The 26,182-nt window shown below is 35.4% G+C and overlaps 2 protein-coding genes across 11 annotated transcripts in view; one reads left to right on the forward strand and one right to left on the reverse strand.

Moving 5' to 3' along the window:
• Window positions 1–5,253, forward strand: part of LOC109602866 (papilin) — a 52,827-nt gene extending 47,574 nt beyond the window's left edge. The window contains exons 21-35 of one of the 2 annotated variants that reach the window (XM_020019316.2): window positions 280–450; window positions 583–822; window positions 891–1,259; window positions 1,314–1,508; window positions 1,564–1,761; window positions 1,895–2,077; window positions 2,332–2,571; window positions 2,625–2,825; window positions 2,884–3,017; window positions 3,067–3,217; window positions 3,388–3,623; window positions 3,858–4,149; window positions 4,369–4,524; window positions 4,584–4,697; window positions 4,755–5,253. In XM_020019316.2, the coding sequence (XP_019874875.2) occupies window positions 280–450; window positions 583–822; window positions 891–1,259; window positions 1,314–1,508; window positions 1,564–1,761; window positions 1,895–2,077; window positions 2,332–2,571; window positions 2,625–2,825; window positions 2,884–3,017; window positions 3,067–3,217; window positions 3,388–3,623; window positions 3,858–4,149; window positions 4,369–4,524; window positions 4,584–4,697; window positions 4,755–4,945 (3,071 nt within the window). In that variant the 3' untranslated portion in view covers window positions 4,946–5,253. The remainder of the gene's footprint in view (window positions 1–279; window positions 451–582; window positions 823–890; window positions 1,260–1,313; window positions 1,509–1,563; window positions 1,762–1,894; window positions 2,078–2,331; window positions 2,572–2,624; window positions 2,826–2,883; window positions 3,018–3,066; window positions 3,218–3,387; window positions 3,624–3,857; window positions 4,150–4,368; window positions 4,525–4,583; window positions 4,698–4,754) is intronic. The other variant, XM_049961189.1, reaches the window with a different exon arrangement.
• A 2,987-nt stretch (window positions 5,254–8,240) lies between these two features.
• LOC109601910 (sodium/potassium-transporting ATPase subunit alpha) overlaps window positions 8,241–26,182 on the reverse strand; it is a 46,223-nt gene continuing 28,281 nt past the window's right edge. For 2 of the 9 annotated variants that reach the window (XM_049961697.1, XM_049961698.1), the window contains exons 2-10: window positions 20,958–21,089; window positions 19,143–19,725; window positions 18,016–19,085; window positions 17,642–17,951; window positions 17,164–17,465; window positions 15,784–15,878; window positions 9,985–10,159; window positions 9,699–9,931; window positions 8,241–9,640 (exon numbers count right to left, since the gene is read on the reverse strand). In XM_049961697.1, the coding sequence (XP_049817654.1) occupies window positions 9,520–9,640; window positions 9,699–9,931; window positions 9,985–10,159; window positions 15,784–15,878; window positions 17,164–17,465; window positions 17,642–17,951; window positions 18,016–19,085; window positions 19,143–19,725; window positions 20,958–21,089 (3,021 nt within the window). In that variant the 3' untranslated portion in view covers window positions 8,241–9,519. Of the gene's footprint in view, window positions 9,641–9,698; window positions 9,932–9,984; window positions 10,160–12,420; window positions 12,516–14,137; window positions 14,233–15,783; window positions 15,879–16,581; window positions 16,677–17,163; window positions 17,466–17,641; window positions 17,952–18,015; window positions 19,086–19,142; window positions 19,726–20,957; window positions 21,090–22,294; window positions 22,376–24,733; window positions 24,890–26,182 lie in introns of those variants that run through there. The other 7 variants (XM_020018211.2, XM_020018210.2, XM_020018205.2 and 4 more) reach the window with 7 other exon arrangements.

Raw genomic sequence — 26,182 nt, forward strand, 5'->3', positions numbered from 1 at the left:
ACTGATATATAAGTATATTACACATTCTAACATGCATTTTTACTAACATAATTATATGAACACACTTTTAATTCAAAGGAATTCAAGTTTTATGTAATATCACACAGTGATTTTTTTTTTCAATAACATAAAATTCCATATTTTTAGTATTAATAATGAAATATAAAAAATTAAAGTTGCATTTGAATAGAAATATTGCATGTTCACCTCTCTAACCAATGACACATATTTCCGAATGTATTCATTGCATGGGTAGATAATATACTAATGGGTTGCTAGATCACTGCTCGTTGCCCAGGGCACAAGGTAGTTGCACGGAAAAGGAACCTAGGTGGTACTATGATACACCAGAAAAACGCTGTATTCCATTCTATTACTCTGGTTGCGACGGTAACGGCAATAACTTCGCCACCAAAGAACATTGCGAAGCCGACTGTCCTCCAGAAATCGGTGAGTTTGAATGTTCAATGTTTACATATAAGTGAGTTGCAAGTCTTGTAGTAAGAATGGTAGTTTAATTAATATTGTTGTAACAATTGTCGTATCAATAAATAATTACGTGTGTCGTCATCTGCATTTTAGTTAAAGATAGATGCTACCTCCCGGCAGAAACTGGTCAATGTGCAAATTACACTACCAAATGGTATTATGACACTAAAGAAAAACAATGTAGACAATTTTACTACGGCGGATGTGGTGGTAATGATAATAACTTTGAAACCCAGATTGAATGCGAAAACCAATGTAAATCGAGGAAAGAACCACCAACTGAACCACAAAGTCCTTCTGCGCCAGAACCTAAAAGGGAGCCATTCCGAACTGGTAACTTGCTCTACTGTTATTAATTGTTCAATTTATCATATTAATCACCCCATTTATTGCGTTTACAGATTTTTGTTTCTATCCTCAAGACACTGGAACATGCACTAACTACACCATGCGTTTCTTCTACGACAGTTCAGATGGAGTCTGTAAAGGTTTCAGTTACGGAGGTTGTGGAGGCAATCCAAACAATTTCGAATCAGCCGACGAATGTTCCGAAAACTGCGGTCCATCCCAGGACTTGTGCTCGTTACCCCCCGTGGTTGGTCCCTGTAATGGAGCTTATGAACAGTATTATTACGACAGGAATACCGACAGTTGTCAGACTTTCACTTACGGAGGTTGTCAGGGTAATAATAACAGATTTACCGAGAAAGCGTCTTGTGAAGTGAGATGCAGAAGAAAGAGTCCAGATGAATATACCACACAACCTCCAGGTAGAATTTTATTCGTAGATAAGTGAAAAATATTTTTATGTGTCGATATTTTAGTACCTCCTAATGATATGGCTATGTGCTACGAACCTATGGACCCCGGAAACTGTACCGATAACCAAATCGCCTATTACTTTGACATTAACACCTTCAACTGTGTGTTGTTCACATACACCGGATGTGGTGGTAACATAAATCGATTTAACAGTGAAGAACAATGCCAGAGGCAGTGCGGCAGCTTCAGAGGCCAAAGTAAAACAAACTTTTAAAGTGTTAAGCTTTTATTCAACAAATGTTATTATTACAGATGTTTGCGAGTTTCCAAGAGATCCAGGTTCTTGTGATGCTTTCGTAGCCAAGTATTATTATGACAATCAACGTGGCACATGCGAACGATTCAAATACGGTGGCTGCGGAGGAAACGGAAACAGATTTAGCTCTTCTGAAGAATGTGAGAGTGTGTGTCTCACTCGTCAGGAACCACATCCAAACGTTGTCAGCACGGGTAAGTCGTTATGCAAGCGTAAACAAATCTCATAGATAATTTCTCGGTTAATTCTAACAGTGTAGCTGACCTGCTAATTTTCTTCTTAATCACAAAATCTGTTAAGCTTCAACATAAATATTTTGTTATTTAGATGTGTGTAAGCTGCCACTTAATGTTGGTAATTGCCAAGACGGCGTTTATCAACGTTGGTACTTCGACAATGATAGAGGCAACTGTTTCTTGTTCGAAGGATGCGGAGGAAACTATAATAATTTTGTAAGCTACGAGTCCTGCATAGACTATTGCAAGGAACTCATGCCGAACACCGAGTCTTGTAAGTGCATAGCTTCGAGACCACTGATTATCGATCGCATCGAAGCTTGTACATTTGCCGCTTTCTGATCATATAGTATTAGAACATATGTACATATTCATATAGCATTAGATTATTAGAGGAACTTTTCTCCAACTCATGAAAGGTTCCTTCACAAAGTACTATCGTTTTTGTACGCCATTTTTCCTCTGTATATATTTTACATACATTTGACTCTTTAATTCAAATATGTACTTTTATTTATTTCCATAAAGCTGTTCCACCGATCGCCGAGACTAACGAAGAACAATGTTCTGACACCTACAAAAACTGTATAAGTCTAAGATGCCCTTACGGCATAGAGGCTTATGTGGATGAAAATAATTGTAACCAGTGCAGATGTACAGATCCTTGCCAATCGATTCAATGTGATGAAAATACTCGATGTACAATTGACATCAATACTAAACGAGAAAATGCAAGTGATCCACAATACATCAGTATTTGTAGAGAAGGTAACATTGAATACCAAATTATATTGTAACAAATTATTAATTTGTATATTTAGTAAACAAAACTGGTGTGTGTCCAAACATTGCGCCCACGGAATCCAACTGTAGCACGGAATGTAGAGATGACGCCGACTGCTCATCATTCCTGAAATGTTGCTACAGAGGCTGTAGCACTGTTTGTGTGGAACCTGTACAAGCCCCCGGAGAGCTAGTTACGAAACCCAGTTGGCCGGCTTACACAGAGGCTCCAGTGGAATGTAAGTCAGACAGACGGTTTATAGCATGTTACTAAAATTAACGAATACTATTTCATAGATTTTCCTCCTCGAATTGACCCAGTCATTTATAAACCTGAAGTAAGGGCAGCCCTTGGTGATTATGTCATTTTAAATTGTGCCGTAACTGGCAATCCTACTCCTAATGTAAGATGGAGCAAAAATAACATTGAGGTAAGAATCGTCTAACACGTTTAAGGCAGTTCTATAGAAGTTTTTATAGATCGATGGAAAGCAACCAAGGTACAAAATCAAGTTGGATCAGACGCTACAAATTATCACGTTACATGAAACCGACTCTGGAATTTATCTGTGTACAGCTGAAAATGCTGTAGGTGAATCTGTCACTAACAAAATTAAGCTGGATGTCGTTGGTAAGTATACAAAACAGAAATGTAACCATCCAATTGGTAAATGACTTAGTGGTGATTATTTTGGGTGAAGGATAAAATGCATGTTTAATTTATAAAAAATGTGTTTAAGCATTAATTATTAAATATGGTTGGTTTGGTAGTATACTAATATCTAAAAACTAATAATTTAGACTCACAACCTAGACAACCTAGTATTTTGGAACAGGAAGAACCTAACGTCCTCGTGTCATTGAATGCACCAACAACATTAGACTGTTTCGCACTTGGTTATCCATATCCCCAAGTTACTTGGTGGAAGGAGAATGGAATGATTCCCTATCAAAACAAGGACTTTGAAATTAGAAAAGATTACTCTCTACATATTAACAACGTTCGTCTTCATAATTTGGGAGTGTACACTTGTCAGGTACATCATTATTTGTCTGTTAAAATTTGTTTTATTAAAGTAACAGAAGAGCTGAAGAATTATGTCTTCGATAGTACCGTGATGATGTAATACTATCCTCTTTTCAATATTCGTAATTGTGTGTTATTAATTCAGCCTAACAATGAAAACAAAAGAGAGAAGTATTTACAACGTTACTGTATAACTGTATAAAAAGGGTACCTTTGACATCTTGAACCAACGAAATTTTATTAGGCTTACAACGGTCATGGCAAAGCTGCCAGCTGGTCTGTGACAGTCAGAGCTCGAGGTCCTTACTTTAGTGATGACCCGAAAGACGACAAATACCGTCAGTATATTGTCAATCCTCCACAAGAACCGGTTACTTTCAAACCGTATGTCCCAACTATTCGCCAGCCCCCGTACGTTCCCACACCTGAACCTCATACAGCTCCCCCATACACTGAACCGTCGCCAGAGATTGTACCCAACGAAATTCATCCTGTGGAGTCTCAAACTGACAACTATGTTTTGGTTCCGTATAATGGTAAAGCATGATCTGTATTATTAATCATAGTCTAAAAAAATTCACTAGTTTTATTTTGTCATAGTTCTTGCATGTTGCATGATAATGTAGTGTTGGGTTTAATTTAATTTGTAGTAGCGATTGTAATTATTTAATTTGACTAAAAATTTCATGATAAAACAAAGACAGTACTGCACGAAGATAAAAAATTGTGGATTATTTAACACGCGCATATTTTAGCACCAGTTTCGGTTCGGCTTCCTGAGGAATCTCGAAAATATCCCGTCGGCGCTAAAATAGAGATTCCATGTGAAGTTTATGGTAGCCCAGAACCTCAAGTAGAATGGACCAAAGACGGCGAACCGGTACACCCATCTGAAAACGTTGACATTTCATGTGAGTATAATAAAAATATATTCAGAGTTTGATAAATTTAACATACTATTATGTTTTAGATAACTACACTCTTACAATAAACAATGCTCAACTAACTGACACGGGAACATACACTTGTCATGCCACCAACGTATATTCTTCGGACGCTTCGAGTACCTATGTAACTGTAGAAGGTATGTTTTGTCATGTCAATCGGTACGTACAAATATTTTTATATGTATTTTTTTTAGGTATTTACGTTCCAAAGCACTGCACTGATAATAAATTCCTTGCTAACTGTGGCCTAATTGTGAAAGCGAAATTCTGTCGACACAAATTCTACTCGAAATTCTGCTGTAGATCGTGCACATTAGCAGGACAGTTACCAGCAGCTCCGACTCCAGATAGCCTACAATACAATAACGAAAATAACTTAGTATAAATTAGGATAAATCTACGTTAAAACTAGTCTCAATATTGTTTTTAAAATATAGGCATCCTTAATCAATTTCCTTGTGACTTTAAGCCATGCCAGTTCACATAATCTATTTTTTAATATAATTTATTTTTTTATTATGTGTGGACTATACTGTGTAGATATAATTTTAATTTCTTTTCACATTTACTCTGTGCAATTTTTAATGTATTATGTAAATAATAAAAATTCTTACAATAATATTTATAAAACTTATGTGTAAAAATGTGTCGAATACATTGTAAAATTTGAAAATAAAAGTTATTTTATATTTATATTTGATGTATTTATAATTTTATGTTTATGCAGTCTTAAATCTCCCCGTTGATAATGGAGAAAGGATATTAGTTTTCTATTTAATTATTGAGAGATTGGATCAATGAATTAGGTAAGGATATATGAATTGATGAGTGGAAATCAACAGATTCTAAATGTAATTGTTACAAATTATTTGTAAAATAAAATTATTTATACGAGATTAATACGGAAAGTATAAATAACTTAGTTAACCATTTTAAAACTAACTCTGAAACATTTGTCATATATTTTCTAAAATCTTGGACCTATTCACCAAGGGGCCAAAATTTGTGTCTGAAACATGTTATCATAAAAGCATGTCGTAAAACAGGCCTTAAATATATTGCTAAGCAGAGTCGTTTCTGTAATGCTTCGCAAACACAAATACTTATTATTTAAATGAATCAGCACAAAAATTTATTCAAATTCAATTCAAAAAATATAATTATGAATTTATACAAATAATCACAACAACAAAAGCTTTAAAAACAACAAACAAAAATAAGCATTAAATAAAATGACATTTATACAAAAGAGACAACTTTTTTTTATATCACTGTAGAATAAAATATACAAAATCATGAATATATGATATACTTCAACATTCAACATATAACAAAAATAATTTAAAAATTTCCTTAACAATTGATTCATCTACCTGTAAAATTTGTGACAAATCCAATAAGACACTAAATATAGCACGAATTAACCGAAAGGGACATTGCACCAAACCGAACCGCACCACCGAATTAATTTAAGATAGTGGGTGTGCACCACTAATTCATCGATCAATAGGCGAGTCGATAATAGACTGATTGGATTTATTAGCGACCACGGGGATATAATATAGAGTCATATCTTGATCAAAACTAAGTATATGTTTAGTATTAACATATCTAATAGATCATACACTAATAATTTATTACATAGTTATTATATATAATAAATAAACTGTTAACAATACATGCATACATTGTATATTCTCTTACTTGTGTTTTATAAACAGAATGCATTCATTCTATTTAACGTTTAAGTACAACATTCTTCGAAGTTACATAATTTTCTTTTTGAAGTTCAGTAATATAAACATGTAAACTCTTAATACATATTTACATACATACCACAAAATTGATGAAAATTGTATGTATTACAATCCCTTATTGGATAATTTAATGGTTATTAAAAAGAACGACCCTTCATTATTTCATGTAAATAACTGAATAAACAAGAAATGTGATAAGTAAATTTTTGTGAGCTTTTAAAATATTATTTTTTTTCATTATATTTTTTACTTGTGCTCGTTTAATAACATACTTTTACTAATAAATAAAAACTAATATGTTAATAAAAAATACATACTTATTAAATTATAAGTTTTATATGATTAATTGTATATTAACCACATATGTTTAATAATTAGTTTAATATTTCACAAAATTGTCACATAATTACAGAATTTCTACATATTAGGTGTTTATTAAATTCATTAAATTGCTTATTTAGACAAACAAATTTAACAAACTTAAATAATCTTATTGTCTACGATTACAAAATTATTTTTAACTAAATAGAAACAAATTTTGTTCATATTAGATAGCAAGTAAAAAGAGTTCTTAAATAATTTCATAAATAATTAATATGTAATATTAAGTGAATGTAAGTGATGATAATTGAAGGTGGAAACTTACATATGTGTGGTGAACAAAATACAGATGCAGGTAAAACTTACATGCACGCACTTCACTTCATTTAACTGCAATGATTTAAGTTTAGGGTTAAAAATCACGTTAGAATATTGCAGTCACAGTACAGTTGTATCAAGTACGTTTTTCTTGCAATTTTTTTGTGGAGAGACATATACTTGTCGACAAATATTCCCATGTATAGTAGGGTAATATAGTAAAGAAATTATCCAAATTTGGAAACAGAAGAAACTTTCATTAGTCCACAATTTACTCGTTTAATAATATACTTTCACTAATAAATGAAAACTAATATGTTATTAAAAAATACATACTTATTAAAATATTAGTTTTGTATGATTAATTATATATTAACCACATATATTCATTAATTAATTTAATATTTCACAAAATTGTCACATAATTACAGAATTTCTACATATTAGGTGTTTATTAAATTCATTAAATTGTTTATTTAGTCATACAAATTTAAATAATCTTATTGTCTACGATTACAAAATTATTTTTAACTAAATAGAGACAAATTTTGTTCATATTAGATAGCAAGTGAAAAGAGTTATTAAATAATTTCAATAAACAATTAATATGTAATATTAAGTGAATGTAAGTGATACAGATGCAGGTAAAACTTACATGCACACAGTTCGGTTCATTTAACTGCAATGATTTAAGTTTAGGGTTAAAAATTACGTTAGAATAATGCAGTCACGGTACAGTTGTATCAAGGACGTTTTTCTTGCAATTTTTTTTTGTGGAGAAACATATACTTGTCGACAAATATTCCCATGTATAGTAGGGTAATATAATAAAGAAATTATCCAAATTTGGAAACTGAAGAAACTTTCACTTCGATAACTTTTCAATAAAAAGACTTCAAACCTCAATAAAAAGCATGTAAAATGTTGTTATAAAACTGACATGTACTAAAATATTTAGTACCATAAGGGTACCTATTATTATTTTTTCTTAATAGAAGAGCTAACACTACATTTTTAAGATATTTTTATTCATTATTCATTGTTATTGAGTTGACATGTTAGTTAAACTTCAAAAAGAACTACTTGTGTGTTTATTACCACAAAATTGATATTCACTTGTACATTGCTTGTAATAGTTATTACAGGGAGGTATAAAATATTTTCATACATCAGTATTCAAAAGCTCTCTATTGAAGTTCTAAGTTTACATTATCATCGTACTTACCAGTTCTAAAATTTTCAAGTTAAATATTGACTTAGTGTGTAAAAAAATAAAAGAATGAATTCGTAATACTATCATTCATTTTTATTAAAACCCAAATTTTTACAGCATCGTTACATACTAAAACATGAATGTGAAAAGAACACAAGCAAAAAATAATTAAGTGATTCACTTAAAAATATTTACAATAAGATAACAATACCGTGATGACCTGGTCTCGGACCAGAGCGCTCGCGATTTGAGTATAAGAAAATAGGGCTCTACTAAAGCAGACCTTCGGAGTGTAGCTGGCTCGAAAAATGACTTAACCAATGACAGAGATAATGTCGTAACAAATGCACAGTAGTACTGGAACACAGTACTGACAGTACTCTGCTGTGTGGGATAGTTGTAATACGTACAGCACACTCGTGTTTACAGTGACGGTAAACTATATACAAACAAATGAATGAATGTCAAACGTTTACAATCGTGATAGTAGTAGTCATGTTGTGTATTGAGCACGACTGGTATGACACTTAACACGATATAACAACACAGTTACAATCTAGCTAACCTAAGTGTTGAAAGCCTAAATAATACTACCTCGGTCATTCACATCGACGCTACTAAGTGTGGAAACACGGGCGCGCGTCCCAAACAGCAAACTAATCGGACGCGGGCCCGCGCTTAACTCTCAACATCGGACTGAACAGACTGTTAATTTTTTTTTTTTTGTTGTTGATTTTATATCTTGGTTGATGTTGTTCTTTGTGACTGACAGCACTAAGGCAACTGTAGTTTTCAACTGGAATGTATGAAACCACTATTGCATCTAACCTGATTCTGACTGATCAAAATCATACAACTCTCTATATTGTATTATTAGAAATTTACTTTATTTTATTTATAATTTTAATGATTTAATGGTATTTTCCACGATAATTTTCAAACTGCCACGGGATCAACTGAGTCCATAAAAATTAATCCAATGTTTTCATTATTTTTCCATTTTTTAAATTTAATTTAATAAATAGCTAAAGCGCGCGGGAATGACCCTGTCTATACGAGTAGAGTAGTGTATTTGTGTTATTTAGCTTAACTTTTAATCTTAAATAAAAAACTTGATCACTCTCGCCCGCTATTTATAATAATAATATTATTTTTAAACTGCATAAGCAGCGAATTTACTAGAAATAGCAACAGGATTTGTACAATTATCGATAGGGAATGATATCGGTCACGGATTTGGATCTCGCACGATGTCCTTCCTATCGAGATATAATAATAACTAAGTGACCGTGGGCCGGACACGCCTGCGCAATGATCACGAAGTGGCAGTACACTGAAGTCGTGACGACATTAATAATATGTTTCCTGCTCCAGCCAGCCGCCGGGGTTGCGACGCAAGTAGAACCGTCTCACCTCGTCGTAGATGAAGATCGACAACATGAATGGAATGGCGGGCAACCACCAGACAAATCTGAAAATTAACATAGATAATCAATTTGCTGCCACCAATACAACAAATGGGTACTTACTTGAGTGGGAACATGCGCAAGCCCTTGTCCATTCCGGGGGTGTACGAGAGGAAAGCGGCGAGAGCGGTTTCGAAGACGAGACCGAAGTTGAGGGCCCAGTTTCTCATTCCCTGGTGGATGATGGAATTACGACGGGTCTTGCAAATGATCAAATCGGCCCACTGTACGACGACGATCGAGACGAAGAAAGCGGTGTGGCAGGTGTACTCCAGGGTCTTCCTGTCCTTGTAGGTCTAAATCGTGGCAGTTAATAAACGGTGTTGTTGCCGCGACAAGTTGTACTTACCCATTCTTGACCGTATGAATCGGTGAGATCGTTGACAGCCTTCGAATCCCACTGCTTCCTGATGCCGAAGAGCTTCGTCGGTAGGAATCCATTCTCAGCCATGATCACGAAGTAGACGAAGAATCCAGCTGCGGCTTGGATCATACCTATCTGGCCATAAGCCATCGAAATCAACCTACACAAGACAAAAGATTAGTGGTTTGAACATTTGAGAATTGGTATATATCTAAGAGATTCAGTATAGAAAGCGATAACAAAAAGGAAAATGAAAAACAAAACATTTATGTTAGTAAACATACTTACAAGACAACATCCATCGCATGCTGTTACATTAATTTGTATTCTGTGTCATGCAAACTTCGTAAAATGGGACGTAACTTTACTTTCTTAATTGTAATATGTAAATGAGTTTAAAATATCTACCACAATTGGAAGTGTGAATAAAATTAAGTCCCATTATTAGCGATACTTCTGCTTTGGGTTAATTTGGATTAGACTCAGGGGCATAATGTATGGTTCTTTGAATGGTAGACGTTACTTACTTGACCCTCATCGAGTAAATTAATAAACAAATAACCTCATAAAATTAATTAATAGGAAAATATAAAAATAAATTAAAGAGGTAAAGTTCATATTGGCTACTCTCTTATAGGCTTCGTATTCCTACTTTCTACAGTGCACTGTTATAAAATTTTCATAGCATCAGTATGATTATGAAATTTTAAGTCTGTTAAGTCGTTCTAAATAGTTAATAGGTTATCTATTAACACAAGAGGAATTATTTGGAAATTTTCCTCACTGTTGTTAATACATATTACTTATTTAGACTGAAAACAAATCTTGTTTCCATAAAGATAAAGAAACTATGTGTAAAACCTACAAATGTTCCTAAATAAAGTACTAGCAAAAACTTAAATTATTATTATAAATTGATTTCATTTACCCTACTGACAAAGTTTTGATCCGATAAGATTTTTAACCCGCAATAAAAAGTCTAAACTACGATAAAATGTTACAAAAAATTTTGAATATAATATATATTTTTAGTTAAACGTCAAAGAAGCATACCACAAGAAGAGGAGAGGTGAATTCATGCAAAAATTAAGACAAGAAAAATATACCTCTACGAACAAAACTTCTCCTAAAATATTAATTCAACTAATAAAACATCCGCTTAACTCCTACGGTGTATCATAAACATATCCCAGACAGTTACACAAAAACTAGTCATCATTTACGGAATGCTCTCTATCACATAAATAACTCCAATATACCAAGTTAGGTAATGTGAAGGTTGTATTTTAGAAGATGCTTTAATAAACTGTGTCAGGTTATATTTTATAAAAACTGGAGCCTGTGATTGTGTCGTGGAAGAACGTTGTGGATCATGGTGATGAATGTGACGACGACTGATGGAATGTTGTAGACAATGTTGGTATTATGTGTGAGAAATTCAGTAGTTAGAGAACACGCCATATATCAACTAGCTTTATTATAACTATGTTCAATAATCAAATAAATAAATAAAGATTATTAGAGACACAGATCTATTTTGCAGTGCTTCTCTACAATGCTCTAGTCGCATCACATAAAACTATACCTCGGCATAATTTATTAGTTAAATTGTAAATTTATTTTGTTTTTCTGTTATTTACAGATTTCTACAAACAGGCTAAAATATTGAATTCCCACAATAAGTTGAGGATGGCAAATTTATCTTATAATTATCAAAATTACTGTGTCCTACATAAAAATTGCGCATGTGTGTCTTAATATTACTAACCACTAGGTTCTATTCTATTTGTAATTTCCATGCATACAGCTGACTACCAATTTTTCACTAATAACTAGTTCTGCAAAATATTTTAACCTGATTGTTTAAACACTATACAAAGTACCAATACGGAATTGTGTGATTATACTAAACTTAGTGAACACATAGAGATAAAAAATTGTTGACGAAATTACTTGTGCCATCCATTTTTAATTTTGTGCAGTGTTTTACGAATGTATTTGAAGGTACAACACCAACTCCCAACATTCACATTCCATCACTGGTTTTATTCATATACGGTTTTGACGTGTACTTGTTGTAGAGACGTAGCTGGCGTATGATGGTGAAAAAATCATAAGGAAACGACTGATGAAAAGAGCGCAGAAACAAGATGATGAAAAGTTTTTGACGATGCTTGTTTCAAAGCAACAACAACGTCCGAAGGAGAGGAGTCTCTGAAAGACCAACTTAGGGGGGGGTGGTGATGAATAGTGTCGTTTGTGTTTCGTTGTGTGTCAGCATCTCTGATGCGTCTTGGGGACGTGGTTCCCGTCATTCGGGATGGAGTATGAACGTTGGGCAAAAAATTATAATTTCGAGGCCATTGCCGAGGTAGTTTCTGTGGTGAGCTAAGCCGTCACGACACCGCTGTAGTGACCCACCTGCGATTAACCAGGTTGTCGGTATACGGGTCGCGAGGCTGACGTTTCATTATGTCCGACTCCGGAGCCTCATAAGCCAGAGAAATAGCAGGCACCTATAGAGAGAGTAGGCCGACGGGGCAGGTCGACGACGCAACACAAACAGTTAGTTAAAATGAAAAATAAAATCCAAACATGCACATAGTTGAGTATTAGACCTGTCCAGAATAGTGTGTTATTAGGTTCAGTAAGGAGATAGGAGAGTGCCATAAACACAGACAATCACGGCTCATCGGTACCGGCATATTTACTGTGCTAGATGAAATGACGAAGCTGATGTCTCACATTTGGGTCAATGTGATCAACATCAGTTTAGCATTCGATCCAGAAATAAATGTGGCACCATTAGAAACAGGATTGTGTGTTGTTTAGTCTCTGAAAGCGTATTTAAACTAAATAAATAGCACAGTAAGAGCATAGGAGTTTAAAATTATGTTATAAACCTTATATTATATGTTCCATATTACCGTTGACTTTCATGATTCTCATAGGTTTTTATAAATCAGATTGCAAAGTTTAAAGAAGCAGATTTAGCAAATATAATTATAGAAACAGAGTTAAACGCTCAAATATAATTTACTGTATATAGACTTATTATAATGGTGATTCAAATGAAAATAATCTAATCTAAAGCCTAATAAAGGTGTAGAGTGTTATAAATAGAAATTATGTAATGTGTAAAAACTACAAACTGAGTGTTAAAGTTTGCAAATGGGTTCTTTCGAAAGAACAAAGCTCACTAAACTAGATCAGCCATAAACTGGATTGTTAAAGTTCTACAACATTATTTTTAACAACCCTCAAATATTGTGCTTTTTATATACTAGAAAGTAATAACCATGACCATGAACACAAAATCTGTGGGATTATTAAAAAATTTAAACTCCTACAGAGATCTACCGTAATTAATTCGTACAACGACTCAGAAGTTAATAGTTGACCACTGCAACTTTCAACTGACATTCCTTGTACGAATCACATTTATTTAGTTTAAATGAATAATGAAATGGTTAAAATAATGACCGGAAAATGATAATGAATGACCCGGAAAGCTAAGTGCAAAATGATGAATGAACGTCCGAGGTTTCTGTCGGAATTTAATACATCTGAATTATATCAGAAACGCCAGCCTTTTATAATCACTCTCATTAAGACGCAAAGTGAGAACAGAATAAGGCAGATACAGTATAATGCAGGTATAGTAAATTTTCTGTTAGGCACTTATTAGAAGAACGATAAAAAGTACTGTGTACTTTCGCCGAAGATCGTTAATAACTTGAGATGTATCGTATCATCAATCGCATCAGACAAGCACAACTCAAACACACTGTAGTTTAGTGCTGACAAGATCGACACACATAAACTTAAGGAACACAAAAAAATTCCACTGGAACACAAAAGTAAATAAACAACCGTGAAAAACACAATTGGAAGAAGAAACAATACGAAGAAAAAGAGAACAAATAAAACATCACACTGAGGTTTCGTAATAAGCATTCAGGGTCCAGGATTTTGGTCAGAAGGGAAAGCAGAAGTTCAGCGTACGCACATATGTATATATTTCATGTTAAAAACAACAACAGTTCAAAAGTCCTTTAAGGAGAACATGTTACTGCCCCCGCGAGAGTACAGAGAGACCGTCAAAAAGCATATAGAACTTGCATTTTATGGCAGTTACCTTTCGTTGACGAGCTTATCACTAAAAGGGTTTCTAGGACGCCTTTTCATAATATCGGACTCGGCACTCTCATAAGCCAAGGAAATGGCAGGGACCTGAACTCGCCCAAACAAACATACATCAAGATACGTGAACGGAAAAAAATAATAATACAGAACGTAAACAAATCATGACGAGACATGAAGGACACACTTGCCTGCACTGATTCCTTGAGCCGCCCCGAGTCTATAATCTACCCCAACACAGATGTGCAACATTCAAATTGATTTTGAAATGCTAGTGTTTGGTCGCCAATGGGGTTGTGAACGGGTCCCTTCCGTTCTTCATTTATTTGTACGTTGATTGAACAATCATTTGATATTTTACTGATTATTGAAGTTGAGAAACAAAAGGAACCCGACACAATTTTATGATGGTTGAAATTTTAGCTTGCAGTCAAAATCAACATTAACAATTCTCTCTCTAGCAGTTTACTACATAACATTTCATTCATAGATATCAATGTATCAAGCAAACGGAAACGGAATGGAATGGAACACACTCATTTCTCTACTTTTTGTTGTCCACTATCTGTACCATTTGTATTGCGGATGAATGGAACATACAAGGTGACTGACTGTTCATAAAATGCCTTTTACGTCATAACAAATCACGAAACAAAAGTTAGATATGACTATTCCCGCAACATGAACATGAATGACGCCGATCGTAACAAAAACATGACAGAAATAAACTAAAATCAAACTATACTTCTAAACGAAACTAAACTAATCTGGTTCGTGGTTACGGCTTTGTTTACAGAAGTTTACGGTACAGTTACAGCCATAGTTTATGGCGTTTTTATTTTTTAAATTGAAGTTGAACATCGTAACCACAATGTTGTGAGAAAAAATAATACTGGGGTGGGGTTACGCGAGCCCCCGAGCCCCCGCGAGGCAGCGTGCCTGTAACTAAGGTGAGAACGAAACCGAAATAGGACCGTAGGTTCTACAAGGCTAGTGCTAAGCAAAGCGGCCGTCGCGATTTTGCGTGATAACATGGGGAGAGGTATGTGTATTCTGTGTCTGATTTGTTTCATGGCTAAGTTATCTAAATATTCATTTCTAGGGCGGTCATCAGTAAACGACAACAAACTTTGCAATACTGATTACAAACTATTCGTGTTGCAGGACAACACTCAAATGTTGGTCGTTTATTTTGAACACACCCACCATATTTCCCAGTTAGATATGTACAAATAAAATATAAATATATGACAAGGTACTATACAACAAACTAGTTATTAATTATTAGTTAATTGTGAACTTTGGACCCATTTCATGCAATTATTTATACCGCAGGCATCAGATTATTATATTACTTCATTTTAATCAAACCGAATCTACACCACTGTAAAAATAAAACCAAATATATACAGTTATTTTTTAAATAAATTGTTCCTTCGCAAGAAACAATTATTTAAAATATAAATGCAACTGCACTTTCTCAAAAATCCATAATGTAACGTATTTTAGTGTGTAAACTCATTGAACTATCGACTTTACATTCTCGACTTATGAGAAACTGCCGTGTAACCGTTAGTAGTTAGTAAAAACCCACAAAAAAATCAACAAAAACAAAATAATAAATAAAAATAAAAACTGCACCTATCATTGACAAGCTTATCGTTTTGAGGGTCTCTGGGAGGACGCTTCATTATATCTGATTCGGCTTCTTCATAGGCCAAAGAAATGGCAGGTACCTAAACTCGAGGAAAAAAAAGAAAACAGTAAGAAAATAAAGTAAAAGAAATAAAATAGTCATACTGGGTGTCATTGTCATGTCTTGTTAGGAGAAAAGGATCTGCAAAATTCAATCAATAAATGGCTGAAATGCTACGACCGTTTGCATTTAGTCATTGACTGATCAAACAATTGGGACCATTTGATTATGCCGTTCCTTTAGCGAAACAAGCCCAAGTAAGCTCAAATAGGCATAAGTATTATTTGTTAAAACAATTTTAAAAAACTAAAACGTATATATAGGTGCTAAATGTTTGAGGTAAAATAAATAGTGTATGCGTTTTTATTAATAAGTAGATACATGAGTATTTGAAGCTTCCTTGGACATTTACAAGCTAAATAAACGGGCATCTTTCCGAATATCCCAATGAACATAGCTTCATATAAAAAGAGTCAGGCACTTAGACAGTATCAAAGCTGATCGAGTGATACAGAATAGTTGGAAACGTAGCAAGAAAATATTCAGTTATTGGACGTACCTTTCACTTAATATGTGACCATCCTTAAAATTATTTTTTCGCTACTTAATAAATTAATCGACTAAATAACTACTAAACAAAAGTGTTTAAGTAACCGAGCCTAAAAAGTGCAACTTATACGTATAGTATAGAAAAGTCTACATGCGGCAATTCTGGATTTTGATTCCCTCTGTAATGTATGTACCTTTCGTTTACTAAATTATCTTTGTATGGGTCACGTGGCCGTCTTTTCATAATGTCGGACTCGGCTTTTTCGTATGCTAGCGATATGGCCGGCACCTTTATGGCGAAAAACTCTGATCAATATTCACAAAGATTACTCTGATGCCTTACATTTAAATGTAAACATTTTGTGAGGTCGTATATTTGAAACTAGCCCAGTAAACTCAACTGTTTTTATACATTAATGTAAAAATTATACTCATAAACTAATAATATTGATAAAACTGCATTAAATACATGACAAATTTAACCAACTGAACTGAATTCATCATAAAATGAGTTGGTTTTTAAATTAATGTATTTAATTTATTTTATACTGTGAAACTGCCTAATTAAATCCAATACATTGAAAAATCACATTTTTATTTAATTTTTTGTGTAAAATTATGGTATGACTGTTAAAAGATCCTTCCCCGTATCAACAATAATGACATTCACCTGTTCAATCATTTTCAATGTATCGACTTTAAATGATCGTGGCCTTTCACCGTTCTACCACTAGTTCTGGGCTACATCTACCCCTATCATAAAAATACAAACTCACCATGTCAGTTCCCAAGTCGATGCACAGAATAGTGACGGTGCCAAGTGGCAAAGGAATGTCGCAAAGGATAAAAGCAAGGAAGGGAGAAATTTCAGGAATGTTGGAGGTCAAAGTGTAGGCGATAGATTTCTTGAGGTTGTCGAAGATGAGACGTCCCTCTTCTACACCAGTTACGATCGAGGCGAAGTTATCGTCGAGGAGGATCATGTCAGCAGCCTGTTTGGACACGTCGGAACCGGCTATACCCATAGCTACACCAATGTCGGCCTTCTTCAAAGCAGGAGAGTCGTTTACACCATCGCCTATGTAAAAGGGAACATTGTTTGAACTGTATGACATTCTACGAGAAGCAAAAGACGAAGTCGACAGTACTATTCTATGTTAAGACTAGTAAGTAAATGTAACTTCACGGTTACGTACCAGTTCGTACTTTCGGATAGATGATTAAATTTGTTTAGTGTGTCTTGTATGATTTTACCTGTTACGGCTACAATGGCACCCATTCTCTGGCAACCTTCCACAATGATTAGCTTCTGCTGTGGTGATGTCCTGGCGAATACGATTTCCGTGTGGTACCTTAAAATTTCGTCAAGTTGATCGGATGAAAGGTCCCTGAGGTCAGATCCATGGACGACTGCTGCCTTAGCTTCTCTGGGATTGACTTCAGAAACGGGGATGTTCAGGCGTTGGGCGATGTCTTCAACCGTCTCGTTACCCTCAGAGATAATGCCGACAGATTTAGCGATGGCCTTGGCGGTGATGGGGTGATCTCCAGTTACCATGATAACCTTAACAAACACGATCACAATTACGAACATGTTCCTTCAATATTTAAGAGGCGCAAAGACTAACCTTGATACCAGCACTTCTGCATTTGGCGACAGCATCGGGTACGGCAGCACGTGGAGGATCAATCATGGACATCAAACCGACAAATCGCAGACCGTCGAGCTGGAAGTTGGGGTCGTCGGAGTTGAATTTGAAGCCAATGGGGTATTTGTCAGTAGGAAGCATGAAATCGCAGAATCCCAATACACGTTCGCCCAGTCCGCCGAGTTCCAAATAGGCGTTGTTGAATGCTTCCTTCATTTCTTCGTCCAAAACCTTCTCCTTGCCACAGATGAAGATGCTGCTGCACTTCTCCAAGATCCTTTCGGGGGCTCCCTTCATTACCAAAATGTATCTGGGATCGTTGGGGTCTTCGTTCTCGTGGATGGACACTTGATATTTGTTAGTGGAGTTGAATGGAATCTCGCACACCTTCTTGTTCTTGCGTCTGATGGACATAACATCGCCAAGAGCCAGTTCCATGCATTTCAATAGGGCGGCTTCCGAAGCGTCACCGTTGACTTCACGTTTTAGAATTGGAGTACTATCCTGGCCAGGTTTGAATTCGGCTCTGTTGCACAGAGTGGCGATGCGGGAGAGCGCCTTGAATCCGGGACTTGTGCGATCGTATTGGACACCAGATTGATCTTCAGTTGTGTCGGCTTCAATAATTTGGTTATCGAACCACATGTGAGCTACGGTCATTCTATTTTGAGTCAATGTTCCAGTCTTATCTGAGCAAATCGTGCTGGTTGAACCTAATGTTTCTACGGCCTCGAGGTTCTTGACAAGGCAGTTCTTGGATGCCATCCTCTTGGCAGTCAAGGTTAGACATACAGTTACGGTAGCCAAAAGACCTTCTGGTACGTTAGCGACGATGATACCGATCAAGAAGATGACGGCGTCGAGCCAATGGTAGCCGAGGATAAACGCAATGATGAAGAATGTGACGCCTAAGAATACAGCTACTCCGGTGATGAGATGGATGAAATGATGGATTTCTTTGGCGATGGGGGTTTCACCGGTGTCCAAGCCAGATGCCAGACCAGCGATACGTCCCATCACAGTATTGTCACCACAACTGATTACAACACCTGGAAAGGAACGTGCTCGTGAGGTGAATGTTTTGCTGAAAATTGAAAATTAAATACCTTTGGCAGTGCCTTCGACAGCGTTGGTCGAGAAGAAAGCAAGATTCTTGGTTTCCAATGGGTTTTCGTGGGTAAATTCGGGGCTTCGACTTTGCGGTTCTGATTCACCCGTCAACGAGGAATTGTCAACCTTGAAGCCTCGGGATTCGATAATCCTGATATCTGCCGGAATTCGATCGCCAAACTTGACCTCGACAACGTCACCCAATACCAAGTCCTCGGCCCTCAATGTCAGTTTCTCGCCTTCCCTAAGTACCGTCGCGAACTGGGGTACCATGTTCTTGAATGATTCCATAATCTTCGAGCTTTTACTTTCTTGATAATACGAAAATATACCAGTAACGATAACAACGGCAGCTAATACGATGCCAAGATATAGATTATCGTCGGCGGGCTCCTCCACCGTGCTAGCCTGAATAGAATAGGCGATGAAGCAGAGGATCGCGCCGATCCATAGGAGAAGCGCGAAACCTCCGAACAGGTTTTTACAAAACTTAACCCATTCCGGTGTTGTTTTTGGCGGTGTCAGTGCGTTGGGTCCGTCCCGTTCCAGATTTTCCTTCGCTTTCGCGTGACTAAGGCCCTGCAAATTAACGGAAACGCATCCAATGATTTATGAACCACGTATATTTCCTTCTTGGTGTCTTTTACTAATGTTCATTCTTAACATGGACTTGACTTAAGTTCCATAAACTTAAATTCCCATAAAGTTATTTAATAAAGAATCAATTATTGGACTGTAGCTTATAACTTTTACTTTAAAGTTAAGTTTAAATGCAGAATATTAAAATTTATATATTTAAACAGAACACATTTTTGGCAGTTTATATAAATGAGCATATGTTGTTCTATCTACAATATAATGTCCAATCTCCAATAAAAAAGAAGTTGATAATCTAATTTATTACTATAGTAATTGTCTAAAATGAAAATGAACTAAATGTTTTTGATAAAGTAATATATATATAAATATTAATGTAATACAAGAAAGTTTAATTTTTAATTTGCTTTTTAATAAAACAACAAACACAAATATTTTTATCTTAAAGTTGAAAAGTTTGGGATTTACACTACTCGAATTATTGATAAGGTGAACCAGAAACAGTTCTATTATTTTTTTAACCTATTTTCCTTTGAAAATATTTACATGATGAAAAATAAAATTGCTACAGTAACATTTCAAAACAAATATTTCAAAAAAGATTTGATAAATATTTGTATAAATGTATAAAATAATTGTAGACTGCAATTATTATACTATTTATAGGTTTATAATTTATAAATAGTATTGATTTGTACTACTGCAGTAATTCTGCAGTTCCTTTTATATAAAATGGTTAGATTTTTTTATACGACTAATAATATACTAAAGAAATAATTTCTAATATGACCCGCAGATAAAGTCGAGATTAAATAACATCATATCTGAGAAAACATTTCACAATCTACAAACTTGAACAAATCAGTACGACAAATCGAATCAATATTCTTTAATGCAAATTAATACGTAGAAAAAGGGGTCGGCAAAACTAGGTTAACTGGTTCACTTTTCCCTTTCGACGTACATAAAGGAATTTAAAGAGGGTTGTCGGTGCACTTTAACGCAGGTGAATAGAGCAGTTCAAACTTCAAACGTATTTCCATTTAGAATACGAATAAATACACAATTTAACGTAAAAATTTGCCTTATTTATGTTTCTAGAATTTTTTATAATGTTCTTTGATGTGCTACTAATAATGGAACTAACGTTTGTTAGTTATCCAAGACTTCCGAATGGGAATTGACCATCAAATATAAAAGTGTTGTCAACTTACATTCTCTGGATGAGTTTGAAATCTCTGATACAATTCTTCAGGTGAAATCTTATGGTAGTCGATGTCCAATTCCTGTTTTAAATCATCTAAGTCTTCTGCCTTTCTTACTTTCTTAACATTTTTCCTACGCGACTGAGAAGAAAAACAAAAATTAGTCAATACATTCACTTAATATCATTAAAATGTTAGTGATCATAAGTATTTTGTAGCCGGTTAGTAGTTATAGTACATGTTAAATAGTAGCAGCATGCATATTGTTATGTAAAGGACAAGGAAAATAAAGTTAGTATACTTTTTACATATAAAAGTAATCGTATAGAGTGTAGAGTAAAGTATGAGTATAGTATAAACTGTTACACTATGATATGATTAGTGCAATTTATGAAGTATAAAAAATGCACTTTCAACATGCACACAATTGTCATAGTAATAACTTCCAACTTACTTTTCTCGGGACCCTTTTAGTCAATACTTAAATTTACGGTAAATAATAAAGAGTTGCAACCATGCAATGTAAAACATATCGGTGGTCGTTATAAACGGAAATTACGTGGTTTTCATACAGTGATAAAAATTAACTCTAATCTTTTCAAAACAAGTTAATTGTGGCTGGGTATTACATGTAAAAATAAAACTCGATAATATAATAATCTCGACTGCAACGAATTCTTTACATTGTTCAGATAAAATAATCGACCCTAGGTGCGTACTCTTCGTTAAATTCGACGCCCACACAAACCGTTGAAAATAACAATTGGATCATCTTACGTGTACACGCGGTATTCCCTACAAACTACTACATTAATTAACTTTATTAATTCCAAGCACAGCTGCGGAAAGATAGGCCCGTCCATTGTTAACAACTGCACTCGAAACATCATCATTTAATATTTTATTCGAACGAATTTAATTTTACAATGTTACTATTCAAACGCGAAATGCGTTTTATTTATAGAATTCATCATTGTTCTCGGCGTATGGTATATGTCATAATTTTTAATTGTAAATGAACGTGTTGTTTCGGATTGTAAGTAATTTATCGAAAGTTTCCCGTTCCTTTGCCACGCACGAACTAAAAATGCCTAACAACTAAAAAAAAATAAAAGAAACTGGAAGAATCTATGTACAAAAAGGAAGGAAGATACAAGCGTTAAGAGTTAATTCCTTCAGGAAGTCCATACAATCTACTGCCTACTATATATTCAGTAAGTCAAACAATATTAAACCCTGAAAGAACCGTCACCTACTAACCCGGAATAGTATAGAAAAAAGCGGTCCCCTAGAAGCCCAGATGCGGCTCGCGTAGGGGACTTAAAATACTTAGTTTCGCAATATACCTTGGGTCTACCGTCAGCGGTCTTGTTGTCGTCATAATTGGAAGGTATAGTGGCCACACGATAGGAATCGGAGCGTCCGTGCTGGAAAAACAAGCCAACTACCGTTCTACACAAACTTCCAATACATACCGGTTTTGGTTTTTTGTTATTTGGTAATATTACGCTGCAGATCTTAGTTTGCAGTGATCGTTGTTCCGGTCGAGATAAATATCAACATGCACGTAATATAATAATAATGATGATATTTATCTAGATGAGGGGTGGTCCAACTCGAAAGGTCGGCAAAAATCGATTGCCACCTATCGATTTGGTGAACATGAAATTTTGGGTACTGTTAAAAAATGATGTGTGTTCCTGAATCATGCCTCAAATATGTACAGAAACATGTTATTGTGTGACCCATCATCGGGTTAATCTTGTTGATCGTTCAAATACATATTTCAGCAACGACTCAAGTTCGGGCACATGAAATCAACAAATTTACATTCCAAACAAAAGGGGGGAACAATTTCGTATATCGAGTCTTGGCCAAAACAACATTCGATCGTCAAACAAAATCGATGCTGGTGCGGATTTTTGTTCCGTAATGTGTTTGGTTTTTTATGAATCATGCGGTTTCTATTAGACGAATCGCATAATCAAAAAATATGGTAAGCAGTGCCAAAACTAAAAATACCTCCATTGGATACTCATTTCCAGTCAATAAGCTGATTGTGTTGTACGAAAATTTACCGAATGAGAATTTGTATTTATTTTACTATTTAAATTAGTAAATACTAATTATACAGTCTGGAAGTGACTCATTAAATTCCGAGACCCGCACTGTCTTAATAGCCGTTATGAATAACAGATTAAAGGCAAATTATAAATAAATAAGTGACACAATTGGTCTCAATACGTGGGATCAATGCAACTCTACCTGCAACATCCGATTATGGGATAATAACTTTTGTAAATAGGAGAAAATTGAACTGAATTCGATTTTGAACAACATATAACTAAGTATATTAAATTACAATTGTGCATCCGGCCATTAGTAATAATTATCATATTTAAATTATTGTCATTAATTAGTCGAAAAGAATTGAGTTATTTTGAGCAACATATTTAATTACAATTATGCATCCGGTGATTAATAATGAATAGTTGTTAAATTTAAACTATTATTATTATTCTCTAGTAATTAAGTGGACGCAAACCATCTTTAATAACATTTACAAATTCATTTCCCTCCAATCACAATTTGTGCCATTATATTGATTGTTGAGTGGCACAGTTACAAATAATGAAGATGATAGTGAAAAAGTTTTGTTTGGGAGCCGCACCTTTTTGCTATTGTAATTCGGGGGGTGAACTTTACAAGAGTTTCAGATTTTAACTACACCCCCGGGAGTGATGAGATTAATGGATTATTGCTAAAACGACAGGTTCAACGAAGATAATAATGATGATGTATGAGGATGATAAACATCAGATTTTCCGATGCGATAGTAACTATCCTAGAGTAGCGTTAAAACGAGTTTCAACAATGTAGTTGTACAAACCAATCATGTATACTACTACAATGTTTCAAATGGAGGCGCAATGATGTGTGCCACTGATCGATGCAAAATTGTGAACCGTAATTTTTTGATAAAAACGTATTGTGGGTCAAAAATTCGATAATACATCCTTGTAACAGTTAATAGGTGAACTGTAGTTCCAGTTCCACCCTTCCGTACGCCAGTGCCATTATCAAGATGGCTACCATGGATTTCACCCCCTTCGCTTCTAGGTTATTTCGACCGCCTTGACTGAACCGAGGGTGAAAATTGTGTCTTCCTATTGATTTAAGTGGTCGGTCACTGGGAGCACGGGCCCACCATCGATGGGCAACCTTCTTGGAGCAATCCTCCCTTCGGTGACATCGAGAGGGTTGGTCCCAGTTATGTAACCGCATGACTTACGTAACTGAATTTCGGGGGTATTGGGGGTTATACGTTGAATTGCAACAGATGCGTTTAACAACAATAAACGATAACCGTTAATAGTATCGAGTGCTATCAATATTATCTAATTGTACTCTTGTTAATCGACTAAATAAATAATGAATTGGTTCGATTGGCTACTTAATATTCCTATACTATACATCAGCGTTTCAAATAAGATTATGGTACATGTTAAATGCAAAAAAACTGGCAAGCAAAAAGGCTTGGTAATTTGTTGAAGGGGGGGCGTTAAACTAGTGGGTAAAAAATCGGTAAAAACGGGGGGCGGCTTCATGCACGGGTATTAGCAGTAAAAAACGGGTCTTTGGTAATGCATTCGTTAAACACATAATCGATAATGGAAAAAATGTAAAGCCTACTGACAATGAGCAGTCCTTCGAGGCTTGGCCCGACCTGGTGCACCTAACTTTAAAATAAAACTAAACGGCCAATAGAGCATCGTGACACATACCTCCCCCATTTTGGTAGAGTGTTATTAAATATCCCGGGGAGTGATGATGTTAAATGCAAAACTTCATGGGATGCCGGGCCACACTAGCACACAGAACGATCTCACTTTGACACGGGCGTCGGACCTACTGAGAGTGTGTCCTGAGGTTGCGCTGCGCGGAGCAGTATTGAGCCCTGACGTCACACTGCGGACCCCAATGATAAAAGCGGCTCCGTGGTGGGGGGTTGAGGGGAGGCGAGCGCACAGATACGCGGGGTGGTCCCGAAAACCTTCCCCAAGTAACAAGCTTTTGGTCGAGACACCCAGGTGAACCTGCCCGACCACCTCCCGGGACCCCCTCCCCCCGAACACCCCACAACGGAAAAACCTGCCGTTTTCCATTTTGGCAGGTGTGCCCCAATAGTTGCCGGCGCCCGAGACGTGTGTGCAACGAGACGTCTGAAACGTCATGGCCGTCATAGTTGACGCAATTAATTGGGACACACAGTGGAGAAAATTGATTCATGTGCACCGCACGGTTTCGGCGTCTCATACATTGGTTTCTTACTTAATTTTTGCCGTGCACACACGACTCACTCGGGGAGGTCGACTATTGCACGGAAAACTTTCAATTATATTATATGATTCATTTGCTGTCTACCACACATGATTCACGCAATTTAACGAATTTAATTTTAAAGTGCAATTTCCTTTTCGTTTTCGCGTAGGTTATTTTTAATAATCCGTCCTGTGGGAACGATTTCTTTCCGATTAACCGAGTCGGACAAGTTTTACGAGGCCAACCATTTGAAACTCCAAAATTCGTAGTTATCCAAAGACAATTTTTTTACAAAGAAAAATAATCATGTAAAATAAAACATTTTGGTGTTTTTCCTTCCGGAAACCGAGAAAATATACTGAACTATCTCGATATAAAAACACGGAAGTAGATTTGTAAATATTCGGTTAGTGAATGATAAATATCCAGTTCAAAACCGGATCAGTGAAGTTACTATTTCATTCATGAACTGAAAACTGGTTTGGGCAGGATAAGAGGTCTCAAGTGATTTTAATTGCGATTAATACCGGGTATTAAGTTACGATTTCCCGAGATTAACATTTTTTTTTGTTTAATGCTTATTTAATTATTAAAACGCATGCACCGATTTTAGACCCACATTTTAACGATTGTTTGATTCGCGATTTTGGTGTTTATTTTTGACCGTCTATTTATTTCGGTAAATTTATTTATAGACGAACTTACGCATTTTACTTTCCAAACGTTATTAGATGCCAAAACAACGTAAGGTTAGTTACGCTATTAAATGTGACGAAAAGTCTACCAGCACTAAATTAAAATATAAATATATACATGCCCCAATCAATATCGCACGCCAGTTTTATAAGCCCAAAATACTTTAAAATGTCACACAATTATGCGGTTGTTATTGAAAGACTTAAGCAAATTAA

Source organism: Aethina tumida, chromosome 1, assembly GCF_024364675.1.
Source record: "Aethina tumida isolate Nest 87 chromosome 1, icAetTumi1.1, whole genome shotgun sequence".
NCBI lineage: Eukaryota > Metazoa > Arthropoda > Insecta > Coleoptera > Nitidulidae > Aethina > Aethina tumida.